The sequence below is a fragment of the Salmo trutta genome, chromosome 5 (assembly GCF_901001165.1).
Source record: "Salmo trutta chromosome 5, fSalTru1.1, whole genome shotgun sequence".
NCBI classification, from domain to species: Eukaryota; Metazoa; Chordata; class Actinopteri; order Salmoniformes; family Salmonidae; genus Salmo; species Salmo trutta.
In genome coordinates this window covers 66,030,812-66,045,803 of record NC_042961.1, presented here as the reverse complement: position 1 = coordinate 66,045,803, position 14,992 = coordinate 66,030,812, and the positions used below count along the sequence as shown (strand labels likewise).

Here is a 14,992-nt window from a genome sequence, read left to right as displayed (position 1 = left end):
TCAACGTGGTAGTGCTGAAAATGTTGATGAGAATCAAAATTGAGGAGCACCTGTTAAACATTTTCATTTACCGAAGATGTAATTTGGTACTTCACTACAGTTTCATAGCTGGCTCCACCGGATGTTTTGTATAAATGACCACCAGGTAATATTTCAAACTGTGGCTTTATTGAAAACAATCCCACATGCCAAGAGTCTCTTCAATGTAGTCTCTCTCCCAAACTGTAGAAATCCCAGCTTTCTGGAACACTATAAATAATGGTGTGTTACATTTACCTGCCTGAAAATGCTGTTATCGAAGTACAGTTGAAGTCAGAAGTTTACATACACTTAAGTTGGAATCATTAAAACTCATTTTTCAACCAATCCACAAAATTCTTGTTAACAAACTATAGTTTTGGCAAGTCAGTTATGACATCTACTTTGTGCATGACACAAGTAATTTTTCCAACAATTGTTTACAGATTATTTCACTGTATCACAATTCCAGTGGGTCAGAAGTTTAAATACACTAAGTATTTAGTGTGCCTTGACTGTGCCTTTAAACAGATTGAAAAATTCCAGAAAATTATGTCATGGCTTTAGAAGCTTCTGACGGGCTAATTGACATCATTTGAGTCAATTGGAGGTGTACCTGTGGATGTAATTCAAGGCCTACCTTCAAACTCATTGTCTCTTTGTTTGACGTCATGGAAAAATCAAAAGAAATCAGCCAAGACCTCCACAAGTCTGGTTCATCCTTGGGAGCAATTTCCAAACGGCTGAAGATACCACGTTTAACTTCTCTAGGGTAGGGGGCAGTATTTTGACGTCCGGATGAAAGGCGTGCCCGTAGTAAACTGCCTGCTACTCAGGCTCAGAAGGTAGGATATGCATATTATTAGTAGATTTGGATAGAAAACATTCTGAAGTTTCAAGACTGTTTGAATGATGTTTGTGAGTATAACAGAACTCATATTGCAGGCAAAAACCTGAGGAAAATACAACCAGGAAGTGTGGAAATCTGATGTTTGTAGTTTAAGTGATTGCCTATCCAGTATACAGTGACTTAGGTTTCATTTTGCACTTCCTATGGCTTCCACTAGATGTCAACAGTCTTTAAAATGTTGTTTCATGCCTCTACTGTGAATATTGAGAGAACAAGAGGTCCTGAGTCAGATGACAGAATGACATGAGTTCAGTGGCACACACTCACGTGAGAGTTAGCGCTGTTCCATTTCATTTTTGAAGACATTGGAATTGTCCGGTTGGAATATTACTGAAGATTTATGATAAAAATACCCTAAAGACTGATGCTATACATCGTTTGACATGTTTCCACGAACGGAAATATAACTTTGACTTTTCGTCGTGACATTTTGAGTAGTGTACTAAGCACACGAACAAAAAGGAGGTATTTGGACGTTATCGACAAAAAACATTTGTGGTACTGGGATTCCTGCGAGTGCATTCTGATGAAGATCAAAGGTAAGTGAATATTTATGTAATTTTTGTAATTTCTTTTGACTCCAAAATGGCGGGTATGGCTTGTTTTGATATCGGCGCGCTGTACTCAGATTGCAAAAATCTGCTATCGCCATAAAGCTTTTTTTGAAATCTGACACACATCTCCTTAATGCAACCGCTGTATCTACTATTCTTTGAATAACTGTTGAATATTTTATCAACGTTTGAGTATTTTTGGAAATTGATGTGCTCATTCACCGGAAGTTTCTGGATGCAAAACATTTCTGAACATTACACGCCAATGTAAAAATTGGGTTTTTGGATATAAATATTAACTTTATCGAGCAAAACATACATGTGTAACATGAAGTCCTAATAGTGCCATCTGATGAAAATCAAAGGGTAGTGATTAATTTCAGCTGTATTTCTGGTTTTTGTGACACCTCTCCTTGCTTGGAAAACAGCTGTGTGGTTTTCCTTGTCTCAGTGCTGTCCTAACATAATCTAACTTTATGCTTTCGCCGTAAAGCCTTTATGAAATCGGACAATGTGGTTGGATTAACGAGAAGTGGATCTTTAAAATGGGATATAATAGTTGTGTTTGAGAAATTTAATGAGATTTTTGCTGTTTTGAATTTGCCGCCCTGCTATTTCACTGGCTGTTGAATAGTGTGTCCCACGCTAGCGTCCCACATACCCCAGAGAGGTTAAGGACAAAGTCAAGGTATTGGAGTGGCCATCACAAAGCCCTGACCTCAATCCCATAGAAGATTTGTGGGCAGAACTGAAAAAGCGTGTGCGAGCAAGGAGGCCTACCAACCTGACTCAGTTACACCAGCTCTGTCAGGAGGAATGGGCCAAAATTCACCCAACTTATTGTGGGAAGCTACCCCAAACATTTGACCCAAGTTAAACAATTTAAAGGCAATGCTACCAAATACTAATTGAGTGCATGTAAACTGACCCACTGGGAATGTGATAAAAGAAATAAAAGCTGAAATAAATCATTCTCTACTATTATTCTGACATCACATTCTTAAAATGAAGTGGTGATCCTAACTGACCTAAGAGAGGGATGTTTTACTATGATTAAATGTCAAAGAATTGTGAATTTCTTGACGTGGAATAGAATTCCATGTAGTCGTAGCTCTATAGTACTGTGTGCCTCCCAGAGTCTGTTCTGAACTTCAGGAATGTGAAGAGATATCTTGTAGCTTGTCTTGTGGGTTATGCATTCAACATGTCAGTACCTCTCACAAATACAAGTAGTGATGAAGTCAATCTCTCCTCCACTTTGAGCCAGGAGAGATTGACATGCATTTTATTAATGTTAGCTCTCTGTAGACATCCAACGGCCAGCCGTGCTGCCCTGTTATGAGCCACATGCAATTTTCCTAAGTCCTGACCACACGACTGAACAGTAGTCCAGGTGCGACAAAACTAAGGCCTGTATGACTAGCTTTGTTGATAGCACTGTTAGGAATGCAAAAATCAGCTCTTTATTGACAGACTTCTCCCCATCCTAGCTCCTGTTGTATCAATGTTTTCACCATGACAATTAATATCCAGGGTTTCTCCAAGCAGTTTAGTCTCCTCAACTTGCTCAATTTCCACATTATTCTTTACAATATTTAGTTGAGGTGTAGCTGATGTATTGTGTTAACCTCTTGACGGTCGCCTAGGATAGGGACCGCTACAGCGATTTTTGAAAGAAATTCGTGCCCATTTTAAAACGGCCTACTCAAACTCAGAAGCTAGGATATGCATATACTTATTTTATATGGATAGAAAACACCCTAAAGTTTCTAAAACTGTTTGAATGGTGTCTGTGAGTATAACAGAACTCATATGGCAGTCAAAACCCCGAGACCGATCGAAACAGGAAGTGGAATTCTGAATTGTGGACTCAACTTCACATCTTTGCCTATTAATCACACCGTGAGCTATGGTTCATTGAGCACTTCCTATTGCTTCAACTAGATGTCCCCAGTCTTTACAAAGTGATTTGAGCCTTCTGTGGAAACTGAATGAATGAGACGCTGTTGAAATTGGTCACATGAGGAGGGCCATCACCATTATGACGCCGGCGCCCCTGGCTACCCTCCCCTTTCGAAACTTTTAGATAGACAATGCAATCGTCCCCCTTGAATCTTAATGGAGCTCTGGTTGAAAAAGACCCTAAAGATTAGTTATACAACGTTTGACATGTTTGAACGAACCTAAATAAATAAAAATGCATTTTACTGAAAGAGGAGTCCCGCGTCCGACGGAGCTTTTGGAGCAGCCTTCAGAACGTGCTAACAAGAACAAAGGATGACGTAAAGGATGAACTTTTTCGAACGAAAATACATTTGCTGTGGACCTGGGATTCCTGGAAGTGCTTTCTGATGAAGACAACCAAAGGTAAGGGATTATTGACAATAGTATACAAGAGTAGACTTGATATGCGATTGTTCCAAGATGGTGCTGACCTGTAACAGTAGCCTATTTTTCTGAGTATCGCATCCCCTTTAATCGCAAAGTGTGATTACCCAGTAAAGTTATATTTAAAATCTGGCATTGCAGGTGCTTTCAAGAGATGCTAATCTATAAATCTTAGAATGGCAATATTACATTTTAAAAATGTTTTCGAATAGTAATTTAGTAAATTGTAGAGCTGTTTCACCGGACGCATGAGGGAAAATAGTTAGTCAACGTTACGCGCCGATGTAAAATCCTGTTTTTATATATAAATATGAACTTTAGCGAACAAAAGAAAGCATGTATTGTGTAACATGATGTCCTAGGTGTGTCATCTGATGAAGTTAGTAAAAGGTTAGGGCTGCATTTAGCGGTTTTTTGGTTATTTGTGATGCATGTGGTTGGTCGGAAAATGGCTGTGTGGCTACTTTTACGATATACTCGTCTAACATAATCTAATGTTTTGCTTTTGCTGTAAAGCCTTTTTGAAATCGGACAACGTGGTTCGATTCAGGAGAGGTGTATCTATAAAACGATATAACAGTCCTATATTTGAAAAAATATATATTAAATTTTGTTATGCTAATGGCGATAGGATTTTTCACTGGATGTCGAGCCCAACCAGGGGTTAAGTCATCCGCATAAATCGACACACTGGCTTTTCTCAGAGCTAGTGGTATGTTGTTAGTAAAGATTACTCTTCTCAATGGGCTTACACAGCTGCCCTGGAGAATTCCTGATTCTACCTGGATTTTGCTCGAGATAGAGATCAGTTAGACCCAGATGCAGACCATGTCAAAGTAACAATGTTTATTACAGCAACAGGGGGTAAAGGTACAGGACGGCAGGCAGGCGCGTACAGGGTAAGGACGGGCAAGAGTAAAAAAAAAACAGGGAGGATGAGAAAAGAAAGTCTGGGAAAGCAGGAGCTGAATTTAAAAAATAAAAATAAAAAAAAAACTGGTTGACTTCATTAAACAAGACCAACTGACAGAAAGAGAGAACAGGTATAAATACATGGGATAATGGGGAAGATGGGTGACATCTGGAGTGGGGTGGAGACAATCACAAGACAGGTGAAACAGATCAGGGTGGGACAGTACCCCCCCAGGGGCACCACCTGGCGTCCTACCTATGTGCATACCTGGTTGACTGGGGTGCCGGATGTCTCCAGAGGGGACCCAGAACCTCTCCTCCGGGCAATAACCCTCCCAGTCAACCAGGTACTGGAAACCTCTGCCCCGTGGTCAAATCCTCAGGCGGCGTCTCACCATGTTCGCCGGATGGCCATCGATGACATGGAGAGGGGTGGGCCTGGAAAATAGTAGACAAAGGGCTGTGACACATGAAATGTTGGATGAATATGAATGGTACGGGGCAACAGAAGGCGGACAGCATAGGGGCTATTGATCCTGAGATGAGGAAAGGGGGGGGATCAATAAACTGGGGTCCCAGGTGGACAGCCATACCTTCTGCCAGAGACGATAGCAGGGAGCAGTCAAAAGGAAGATCGGCCCGTGGCAGAGCAGGGAAGGGTGTTGCGGGCATATTCGACCAACACAAGCTGCTGGCTACAGGTGGTGGGGTTGGCAGAGACCAGGCAGTGCAGGGTGGTCGAGGTCCTGGTTGGCTTGCTCTGACTGGCCGTTGGACTGGGGGTGGAACCCGGAAGACAGGCTGACGACCCAATGGGGCAGAACGCCTTCCAGAACTGGGACAAGAACCCCGATCGGAGACCATGTCCACGGATCCAGAAGACATGCTGCACCATGAGCTGGGCCGTCTCTTTGGCAAAGGACAGTTTGGGGAGAGGAATGAAGTGGGCGGCTTTGGAAAACCGATTCGGTCAGGATGGTGGTGTTGCCATCAGACAGGGGAAAACCCTTAAGTCCATGGAGATATGAGACCAGGGACAGTGGGGGGGGACAGGCAGAGGTTGGAGGAGACCAGCCGGAGCTTGCCGAGGAGTCTTCTGTGCACACGCCGAGCAAGCGGCGATGAATTCGGACACGTCAGGGACCATACTAGGCCACCAAAAGCTCTGTCGCTCAAAGGCCAGGGTCCGACCGGCACCCGGGTGGTACGCAAGCCTGGAGGAGTGGGCCCACTCCAGGACCACGGAGCAGACAGCGTCAGGAATGAACATCCGGTTATCAGGGCCTCCCCGGGGTTTGGCTGGGAACGCTGCGCCTCACGGATCTGCTTCCCTATTCCCCAGCTGAGTGCCGTTGCCAGGCACGAAGTGGGAAGGATGGTCTTGGATTCTGGGGTAGTAGTCATGGGCTATAGAGGCGGGCCAGTGCATCCGGTTTGACATTATTGGATCCCAGCCGGTATGAGGGGGAGAAGTTGAACCATGTGAACAGCAAGGCCCATCTGGCTGGCCTGGAGTTGAGGTGCTGGCAGTGTGGAGGTACTCCAGGTTCTTGTGGTCAGTCCACATGATGAACAGATGTTCAGACCCCTCCAGCCAGTGCCTCCATTCCTCTAACGCTATCTTCACTGCGGGAAGCTCACGATTCCCCACATCATAGTTCCTTTGTGGCGTTGAGAGAAGGTGGCACAGGGATGTAGCTTGTGATCAAGGGCTGAAGGCTGGAACAGGACAGCCCCCACTCCGACATCTGAAGCATCGGCCTCCACCATAAACTGACGGGACAGGTCAGGATGAACCAGGATGGGAGCTGTGGTGAAGTGATGTTTGAGGTCCTGGAATGCCCAGTCAGCAGCAGGAGACTACGTGAACGGAACCTTGAGCGAGGTGTGCTGACGGGGGGGGACGGGGAGCCAGGGTGCTGTAAACCCAGAAAAGAGGTGATAGAAGTTGGCAAAACCCATGAAACGTTGCAGCTGCACCCTGGACGTAGGCTGAAGCCAATCCATCACTTCACTCCCCTTCCCGGGATCATCTAGACACTCCCAGCAGAGATAGTGTAACCCAGAAAGGGGGGTGGTCGGCCTACAGAGCTCCCATCCAGCGCTCTAACGTCCATAGGAATGGAGGGGCTGAGTGGGGAGGTTCAGCTCGGATGCCAGGGTAGCGTTCAAAAAGCACGTCGGCCCCAGTCAATGAGAACCGGAGAGATTTGGACTGGTCTCCCCACTGCAGAATGGCATGAAAAGGGGTGCAAGCAGGCGAAGCAGGAACATTCTCCATATGGCCCACCAGAGTACTTGCTCCTACCGGTGAGCCCGTTTTCTTTAACCTCTCTAGGGGATGTGGGACAGTAGCGTCCCACCTGGCCAACATCCAGGGTAATTGCAGAGCGCCAAATTCAGAAATAGAAATACTCATAAAACATACAAGTATTATACATTGGTTTAAAGATTAACTTCTTGTTAATCCAATCACAGTGCCAGATTTCAAAAAAGCTTTATGGCAAAAGCATACCATGCGATTATCTAAGAACAGCAGACAAATCATTACAAACAGTTACTAGCCAAGTAGAGGAGTTACACAAGTCAGAAATAGCAATAAAATGAATCACTTACCTTTGATGATCTTCATATGGTTGCACTCACAAGACTCCCATTTACTCAAAGTCCCTCTTTATATTCAAAAACCTCCATTTTGTTCAGTAATCCACAGGCTCAAAGGCAGTCACAACAGACAGGCAAAATCTGAAAAGTATCAGTAAAGTTCGTAGAAACATGTCAAACAATATTTATAAAATCAACCCTTCGGGTTGTTTTTAGTCATAATAATCAATAACATTTCAACCGGACAATAGCTTTGTCAATATAAAAGGTAAACAAGAAAGGCGTGCTCTCGGTCATGCGCACGAAAAACCTGTGGGACACTGAATGGTCCACTCATTCAAAGTGGTCTTATTACCTCATTTTTCAGAATACAAGCCTGAAACAATTTCTAAAGACTGACATCTGGTGGAAGCCATAGGAAGTGCAATTTGAGTCTTAATGGAATCTGTGTCGGCAGTCAATGGAAAACTACAAACACAAAAATCCCACTTCCTGGCTGGATTTTTCTCAGGTTTTCGCCTGCCATATCAGTTCTGTTATACTCACATTATTTTAACAGTTTTGGAAACTTGAGTGTTTCCTATCCAAATCTACCAGTTATATGCATATCCCAGCTTCTGGGCCTGAATAACAGGCAGTTTACTTTGGACATGCTTTTCATCTGGAAGTGAAACTAGTGCCCCCTACCCTAGTGAGGTTAAAGGACAAAAGGACACGAAATGACCAAGACTCCCACAATACAGACAACTCTAAGTGTCGATCCTGTATTGCCATTCCGCTGGCGACAGCCCAGCCCCACCAAGTAGCATAGGCTCATGGAGCGGTGATGCGGCCATCTTCGGCAGCCCTCGGGGCAGGTCGGTAAGCCTCGGGCTCTTTCGTTAATGAGACCATCGGAGGCAAGGTCGGATCCCAGGGCATGCGAGCAAAACCCAATTTCCTCTCCCTGTCGTTCCCGTAATCGCCCATTGATATGGATGGTCAAAGCGATGAGGGAAAAAATACAATACATTTTTTTAATTTTTTTTTTTTAAACGAGCTCCATAGGTAACTCCCAGGCTGCAAGCTCGTCCTTGATCGCCTCTGATGCACTGTTCGATATGTTCCTGCACGGCGTCTCTTCGTTCCAAGCACTCTCCAACGTGCAGAAATCCACCGCATAAAGCGACTGTGGGAGTCCTGCCGAAGCTGGATTAGCTTCCGGGCGGCCTCTTGGGGCATCAAAACACTTCCTCACATCTCCCACAAACTAGTGCATATGTCCGGCTGTTCCCACACGGCAGTAGCCCAGGTGAGAGCCCTTATCAGGGACTTCAACAAAGCAAATCTGAGGACTAGGCTGCAGAAATTCTAACATATTGACTGTCCAACTCACGCTACTACGACTCAACCATTGCTAGTCAAACTTCCAGGATGCTTACAAGACTCTCCCCTTACCTCCTTTCGGCAGATCTGACCACAATTCCATCATGCTCCTGCCGTTCTATAGGCAGAAACTCAACCGGAAGTGCCCGTGCTTCATACTATTAATTGCTGGTCTGACCGATCGGATTACACGCTTCAGGATTGTTTTGATCACGTGGACTGGGATATGTTCCGGGTAGCGTACAAAAGTAATCTAGACGCATACACAGAAACTTCCTTATGAACTCAGTCACTGTATAGATGTAGTATCCACTGACTATTAAAACCTACCCTAAACAGAAACTGTGGATAGATGGTAACATTCGCGTGACACTGAATGAAAAAAAGCATGAACCACCTCATTTAACAATGGCAATGCGACTGCTAATAGGGCAGAATGTAAAGTGTAGTTATTCACTCCTCAAGGCAATCAAACAAGCTAAACGTCAGTATAGAGATAAAGTGGAGTCAATTCAACGGCTCAGACACGAGACATATGTGGCGGAGACAGAATCATGGACTACGAAAGGAAAACCAGCCACGTCGCCGAGATCGACGTCTTGATTCCGGACAGGCTAAACACATTCTTTGCACGCTTTTAATTCCTGACGGGCAGCCCCCAGGTGGTGAAGGTAAGCAACATCATGTCCAATCCACTGATCATCAACACTGGAGCCCCACAAGGGTTTGTGCTCAGCCCCCTCCAGTACTCCCTGTGACTGCGTGGCCAAGCACACCTCCAGCTCAATCATGAAGTTTGCAGACCACAGTAGAATGCTTGATTTCCAATGATGAGACATCCTACAGTGAGGTGCTGAGGGCTCTGGGAGTGTGGTGTCTGGAAAACCTCTCAAAACAAAATGTTCGTGGAGAAAGGACCACAGTGGAAAGCTTCAAGTTCCTTGGCGTACACATCAATGACAAACTGAAATGCACCACCCACAGAGACAGTGTGGTGAAGGCTCAGAGCCTCTTCAACCAAAATTAAAGAAATTTCACTTGTCACCCAAAACCCTCATTTCTACAGATGCACATTTGAAAGCTGTCGTGCTGCATCACTGCCTGCAACACTCCAGAGGGTGGTGCGGTCTGCCCAACGCATCATCGGGGTCAAACTACCCATCTTCCAGGGCACTTACAGCACCCAATGTCATAGTCAGGCCAAAAAGATCAAGGACAACCACCCGAGCCACTGCCTGTTCACCCCGCTATCATCCAGAAGGCGAAGTCAGTACAGGTGCATCAAAGCTGGGATAGAGATCGAAAAACAGCCTCTCTCAAGGCCATCACTAGCACAGAGGGTGCTGACTAGAGGCATAGACTAGGAATCACTGGAATTTAACATTTGTCACTTTAATGTTTACAAATCTGGCATTACTCGTATGGATCTTAGTCCGTTCGGAAGGCGCCGTTCCATATCCTCTGGGGTATGTGGGACGCTAGCGTTGGGAGTGGGGACACTCCCAACAGCCAGTGAAATAGCAGGGCTGCAAATTCAAAACACCAAAAATCTCAAACATACACTTCTCGATAATCCAACCACATTGTCTGATTTCAAAAAGGCTTTATGGCGAAAGCAAAACATTAGATTATGTTAGAATAGCATCCAAACAAAAAAAAAGCAATTTTCCAAGCAAGGAGAGGCGTCACAAAAACCAGAAACACAGCTAAAATTAAGCACTACCCTTTGATGATCTTCATCAGATGGCACTCAGAACTTCATGTTACTCAATACGTTTTGCTCGATCAAGTTCATGTCCAAAAACCCCATTTTACATTGGCGTGTCATGGTCAGAAATGTTTTGCATCCAAAAACATCTGGTGAATGAGCAGAGCAATTTACAGAAATACTTGATAAAATAAACTTATTTAAAGAATAACAGATAATTCTCCTTAGTGCAACCTCTGTCAGATGTCAAAGAAACTTTACAGCGAAAGCACTTTGCAATAATCTGAGTACAGCGCTCAGACACCAAACGCCATTTTGTGGAGTAAACAAACTTCAGAAATAGTATTGTAAATATTCCCTTACCTTTGATGAGCTTCATCAGAATGCACTCCTAGTTCCACAATAAAGGATGTTTTGTTAAATAAATTTGTCCAAATACCTCCCTTATCTTCACGCGTTCTGTCCACTACTCCAAATGATGGAAGAGCGTGGAAAATGACACGACGACAAGTCAAATAAAGTTATATTTACGTTTGTAGAAACATGTCAAACGATGTATTGCGTCAATCTTTAGGATGTTTTAAACAAATCTTCCAACCGGACGATTCCAATGACTTCATAAATGAAAAGGAACTCAGATCCCTCTCGGCCATGCGTGACTGAACTCATGCCTTATTTTTGGATACCTGACTCCTAGGTCTCTTATTCTCTCAATATACACAGTAGAAGCCTGAAACATTCTAAAGACTTTTGACATCTAGTGGAAGCCATAGGAAGTGCAAAATGAACCCTATGCATGTTAGATAGGCAATTACTTGAAAAAACTACAAGCCTCAGATTACCCACTTCCTGGTTGGATTTCTCTCAGGTTTTTGCCTGCCATATGAGTTCTGTTATACACAGACATCATTCAAACAGTTTTAGAATCTTCAGAGTGTTTTATCCAAATCTACTAATATGCATATCTTACCTTCTGGGCCCAAGTAGCAGGCAGTTTAATTTGGGCACACTTTTCATTCTAAATGCTGAATGCTGCCCCCTACCCTAGTGGAGTTAAGTATACAGTCTTAATTCATTACTACCGGTGTGTATACATGTAATTTGTTAGATACTATTGGGCTGTCATAGTCAGATGCACAAGCATATCACTACACCCGCAATATAATCTGCTAATCAACTATGTGACCAATATTTGATTTGCAATTACATTGATAGTGATTAGAGGGCAATAAAGTGCTTAATACCAGGCAGTTATCAAGTATAGTAGGCTACTAATGACCATCAGCAGCATCATAGCTTGGGAAAGCCTAATTACCATGACTAAGTGGTCAAATGGAATTGACTGCCTTCATGACCACAGGTGTGGTGGTAATACGGTCACCATAGCTTTATTCCTTCCATTTCCCAGAATTGAACTGGTTCAGCAAATCACACCAATAAAGAATGTAATGCAACAATTTTATCTCAGGATTTCTTCATTTATATGGAATGTGAATCAGCTCCCATAGTACAGTAAAGACAACCGTCAAAGTATTTCCAATGTTTTCGCAGTCTTCTCTCCAACGCCTTTCATCTGCGAGCACCACTACAATTACAATTTTAAAAAAATTACATTCTGAACCAGCTACAAATAATTACCATTTAGTGAATGAGAAAGTATACCTGCAAGCACATTTTATTGGAGCAGTGACAGGATGAGTCTCAGTACCCGGGATCTTCTGTCCAGTTCTGGTAAGACACGAAGAGGAACCTACCAGCAGTGGACATGTTTAAAACATATTGCACAAGTCCACACAAAAGTAAACACCACAAATAACTAGTGACATTTTGTTAGTCCCCATGAGGTCAATTGCTAATTCCAGGGGGTTAAGGGTTAAGATTAGAATTAGCGGTTAGGTTTAGGGTAAGAGTACAGGTCGGGGAAAATAGGATTTAAATATAACTGAATTGTGTCCCGAAAAGGTCAGCCGTACAAGACTGTGTTTATGTGTGAGTGGTAACCTGTAAAGCCCCAGTGTTGCTCAGGAGTGTATTCTCCCTTGCAGTCACACGTGGGGACGTAGTCTCCAGGCGGGCCATTTTTCACAGTCTCTCTAGAAAGTTCACAGGGGTTCCTGGGTTGTTTCGTAGCATCTGGACACACAGGTAACATACATTGTAACGGAGACATAACATTATGCAAGCTTGGGCTGCATCTGGAATCTCAGGTTGCATCCCATATGGGCCCTCGTCAGAAGTAATGTATATGGAATAGGGTACCATTTCAGATGTAACCTAGGTAATTCCTGGCTAAATATTGAAATTCTGCTACTTGTTTACTGGGCCCGTGCAGTCAATTCAGTTTTTATATATCTGCTGATGAAACTAAGACTAAATTGTATCAGTGTTATTTCCTGATAGTTAGACAACCCAGTTGAATGATGAAGCCACTCATATCAGAATACCTCAGGCCAGCATCTAGACAACAATATACATCTCTGGAACTAGAGGAGTGGCATGTAGCTTAGTGGTTATAGCTTTGGGCCAGAAGTTCAAATCAGTGAAATGACAAGTTAATACATCCATCCATGTTCCCTTGAGCAAGGCACAATATTAATTTCTCCTGTGTCACAGTTGATAATGGCTGGCCTCAGGTGTCCAATGGAGAACCGGTTATGAAAAGATACCATTTACAATTCACACCTGTGTATTAATACCTACGTGCATGAAATAGGACAGAACACCCACTAGTATTTTCATAAAAATGTTGGTAAGTAAATGGGAGGAAAGTCACTCTTACCTCCCAGAGCAAAAACCGTGCTGACAAGCAGAATGATGGTCAGTATCGCCATGATAATGGTCTACAGAGAAATAGATTAGTTAATCATTTCAAATCAGCTGTGATTGTACTGGATCAGTTGAATGAAGTGTTACTAGAGAGTTTAAACCCTGTGTTGGATACCAAACTTAAGCAACTGCTAAGGCAACATTTTCTAAACCCAGTCCTGAGGACCCCAAGAACCGAGTATTGGCAACACGGTGCTACTAGTCTCCTGCTAAAACTCAGGGATCAGCTCTTCAACCACATACAATGGATTAGCCTGGCACACAGACATATGTATCCTTCACAAATGGCTCCTCATTTCTTATGTAGTGACCAATCTTTGAAGAGGGCCCACAGTGCACTACGCAGGGAAGGGGAAGCAGACTAGATCTTGACAGAGACTTCAATTCACTACAAAGGTAACTATTAGTCTATGCTCTTAAATTCAGGGGGTCGACCCACAAAAAGGGATCATATATATAGTGCCCTACACTTGACCAGGGCCACATAAGATTAACGTGCCATTTGAGAGGCAGCTAGTCTACTAAATAATATCACAAGCTCACCTTCTGCACTCTTCCAAGGGATTCACTGGTTGTCTCTCTGTTGTCTGTGAGTTATGGTCTACCTCTTCCACCTCTCCTTTTAAAGGATATTTCACAGGTGTGACTAGTTGCCTCATTAACCCAACAAGAGATCCCGATGTCAGCCATTAGCTGGTGGTGTAAAGTTCTTATGTAAAAATTCTTTAAAGTACTACTTAAGTAGTATTTTGGGGTATCTTTACTTTACTACTTCTATTTATTTCAACTTTCACTTCACTACATTCCTAAAGAAAATAATGTACTTTTTACTCCATACATTTTCCCCGACACCCAAAAGTACTCATTAGATTTTGAATGATTAGGAGGACAGAAAAAATGGTCTAATTCACACACTTATCAAGAGAACATCCCTGGTCATCCCTACTACCTCTGATCTGGCAGACTCACTAAACACAAATGCTTCCTTTGCAAATTATGTCTGAGAGTTTGTGTGACACTGGCTATCCGTAATCAAATAAAAAAAACAAGAAAATGGTGCCGTCTGGTTTGCTTAATATAAGGAATTTGAAATTATTTATACTTTTACTTTTGATACTTAAGTATATTTCATCAATTACATTTAATTTTGATAATTCAGTAAATTTGTTGAAACTTTTAGACCTTTACTCAAGTAATATTTTACTGGGTGACTTTCACTTTTACTTGAGTGATTTTCTCTGAAGGTAGCTTCATTAGGCAGTGAAGAGAGTAGTAGAGGAAGATGGGTCCAGGTTCGAGGGATCCTGTTGTGGTTGTAGCTGCAGAGAACTCCTTGGGTTATGAGATTTTAATGCAGAAGAGTTACAAGGTGTGATGAACGATAGTGTCCCGTTCTCCCAGGCTGCCGGCCTGCTGTAGGACAAAGCCTGCGCAGAAGGACTCAGCCCATGCAGTAGGACTCAGCCCACTCAGTTGTACTCAGCCCATGCACTAGGACTCAGTCCACCCAGTTGGACTCAGCCAACCCCATAGTATGATTATGCATTAATGCTTTTGTTGTAAAATAATATTTTTATTGTGAAAATTATCTTCCCCAAACGTGAAACTCATGCGCTGCATGTGCATGCCAGTTAGGCTCTACACCCATTGTAAAGAGGTTATTTGGCCACTTTAGTTGTAATACAAATGTAGCCAGGTGGTTAAATG

At 43.2% G+C, this 14,992-nt stretch overlaps 4 protein-coding genes across 6 annotated transcripts in view; 2 read left to right on the top strand and 2 right to left on the bottom strand.

The window, feature by feature from the left end:
* LOC115194861 (equistatin-like) overlaps nucleotides 1–14,992 on the top strand; it is a 364,924-nt gene that overhangs the window by 307,902 nt on the left and 42,030 nt on the right. The window lies entirely within an intron of this gene.
* The window catches only part of LOC115194830 (equistatin), a 360,364-nt gene that overhangs the window by 317,566 nt on the left and 27,806 nt on the right, over nucleotides 1–14,992 (top strand). The gene's annotated exons all lie outside the window — the stretch shown is intronic.
* Nucleotides 1–14,992, bottom strand: part of LOC115194835 (equistatin-like) — a 244,947-nt gene that overhangs the window by 222,708 nt on the left and 7,247 nt on the right. The window lies entirely within an intron of this gene.
* Nucleotides 11,836–13,900, bottom strand: LOC115194833 (saxiphilin-like). 2 transcript variants are annotated; one of them, XM_029754752.1, is made up of 5 exons: nucleotides 13,829–13,900; nucleotides 13,239–13,299; nucleotides 12,461–12,592; nucleotides 12,132–12,209; nucleotides 11,836–12,044 (listed from the first exon to the last, which is right to left on the bottom strand). In XM_029754752.1, the coding sequence occupies exons 2-5, from the start codon at nucleotides 13,288–13,290 to the stop codon at nucleotides 11,935–11,937; spliced, it is 372 nt and encodes a 123-aa protein (XP_029610612.1). In that variant the 5' UTR covers nucleotides 13,291–13,299; nucleotides 13,829–13,900; the 3' UTR covers nucleotides 11,836–11,934. The 2 variants fall into 2 exon arrangements, with proteins under 2 accessions (XP_029610612.1, XP_029610613.1); XM_029754753.1 differs by having other exon boundaries at nucleotides 11,841–12,044; nucleotides 12,122–12,209.

What these genes read in the sequence shown, in the direction of transcription:
- LOC115194833 (XM_029754752.1), bottom strand. Translation starts at nt 13,290, where the DNA reads ATGGCGATACTGACCATCATTCTGCTTGTCAGCACGGTTTTTGCTCTG. An exon ending in CACGGTTTTTGCTCTGGGAG is followed by an intron (nt 12,593 to 13,238) that starts GTAAGAGTGACT and finishes CTGTGTGTCCAG; the next exon opens with ATGCTACGAAACAACCCAGG. An exon ending in TGTCACTGCTCCAATAAAAT is followed by an intron (nt 12,045 to 12,131) that starts GTGCTTGCAGGT and finishes TTGTAATTGTAG; the next exon opens with TGGTGCTCGCAGATGAAAGG.